Here is a 1,746-nt window from a genome sequence, read left to right as displayed (position 1 = left end):
GGGGCATTAGTCCGCAGAACAGTTGTTTCCTGCAATACCATCAGTTTAAAAATAATTATTTCGCTTAATCGCATCACAGCTCTTGCTGCAAAATAGCAGCTCTCTGCTAGTTTGACCGTTTAAAGATCGATACATCGATATTACATCATCTCAGCTACACTCACTCCATGTCTTTATAGTAGGATCATATTCGATGCAAAGTAATAAATCATTGCCTGTCAAGGGAACCAATGAAGTACGCTTTTAAGGGTTTTACAAATTGAATAATTTCTTTATACATTATGAAGGGACGAGGGGATCAGTTCAGGTCTGGCACCCTTGTTCCTACAAAAATTCCTTTATTCTCATAAACTATTTATTNTGGCATTAGCCCGCAGAGCAGTTGTCTCCCGCAAAACCATCAGTTTAAAAATAATTATTTCGCTTAATCGCGTCAGCTCTTGCGAAATAGCAGGTCGCTCTCTGCTAGTTTGGCCGTTTGAAAATCGATATATCGATATAACATCATCTCACCTACACTCACTCCATGTTTTTAGTTAAAACACCAAAAATAGCAGGATCGTTCGTTGGTTCTCCCACTTATGGCATACTGATGAGAATAAGTTCGAAACCGGTATATGTCTGGTGGATACGACTGACGAATGATCCTAGCTGTTTACTAGATATTGCCGATCAATGCTGATCGTGTCATTAGTCCGCGGAGTAGCTGTTTCCCGCAAAATAAAGAGCATAATTGTACAAAATTTAAAAAACAGTGAATATCCGAAAAAGCATCCGACTAGAAACTTGTACCATTACTTTTATGAAGATCACCTGCTAAATAGTTCGCTCATAGCTTCCACCCACTCTAGGCATAAAAATGTATTACCCAACAAGTTATTATCCCTCGTCATCGCCCTCTCCCCTTCAAAAACCTGGATAGTGACCGCCGGCTGGTTGTCCGAGTACGTGGTGAACGTCTGCGTCTGCTTGCAGGGTATCCTGGAGTTCCTGTCGATTATCTTCGACATAACCCCACCGGCAGTCTCGATACCCAAAGACAGCGGCGTCACATCGACCAAGAGCACATCCTGTATCTTGGAACTGGTGTCCCCGCTCAGGATGGCCGCTTGGACGGCGGCGCCGTAGGCCACCGCCTCGTCCGGGTTGATACTCAGGTTCAGGCTCTTGCCGTTGAAGTAGTTTTGTAGGAGCGACTGGATCTTGGGGATCCTGGTGGAACCCCCGACCAGCACGACGTCGTGGACGTCGGATTTGCTCATGCCGGCGTCGTTGAGGGCCTTCTCCACGGGCTGGAGCGTGCCCTTGAACAGGTCGGCGTTAAGCTCCTCGAATCGTGCTCTGGATATCTTGGTGTAGAAGTCGAGGCCGTCGAAGAGGGCGTCGATTTCTAGGGAGGCCTCCGTGCTGGAGCTGAGCGTCCTTTTGGCCCTTAAAAAAATAATAAAATAGTTGAATGGATTCAATAATTCAATTCTTTTTGCAAATACAGAGCTTTCATAAATGATTACAAGTCGCGTGACCGGTAATTTTGTTTATCTGCTCCCACTATAGTAAATAGACTATTAATACATTTTTTTTAAAGGATGTAAGTGGATTTTACCATAGAAGTGGAAGCTACTATGGACAACGGGAGGTAAGTGAGGTAACTTACCTCCCTAGGGAAAAAAGCGATTTCGAGTTATAAATGCATATTTTATGAACAAATAAATATAAATATTTGATGTAGTAACGTTGCCGATGTTC

At 43.7% G+C, this 1,746-nt stretch overlaps 1 protein-coding gene across 1 annotated transcript; it reads right to left on the bottom strand.

Annotated features, from left to right (window-relative positions):
- Positions 1-868: 868 nt before the first annotated feature.
- Positions 869-1,431, bottom strand: LOC111693044 (heat shock protein 70 B2-like; the record flags this gene model as incomplete). Its single annotated transcript, XM_023457182.1, has 1 exon — positions 869-1,431. A coding segment is annotated over one exon (563 nt), but the record flags the coding sequence as incomplete, so codon positions are not given.
- Positions 1,432-1,746: the final 315 nt, after the last annotated feature.

Source organism: Anoplophora glabripennis, unplaced genomic scaffold, assembly GCF_000390285.2.
Source record: "Anoplophora glabripennis isolate ALB-LARVAE unplaced genomic scaffold, Agla_2.0 scaffold6963, whole genome shotgun sequence".
Lineage (NCBI taxonomy): Eukaryota > Metazoa > Arthropoda > Insecta > Coleoptera > Cerambycidae > Anoplophora > Anoplophora glabripennis.
The sequence above is the reverse complement of the archived record's forward strand: the minus strand, read 5'-3'. Positions and strand labels throughout refer to the sequence as shown.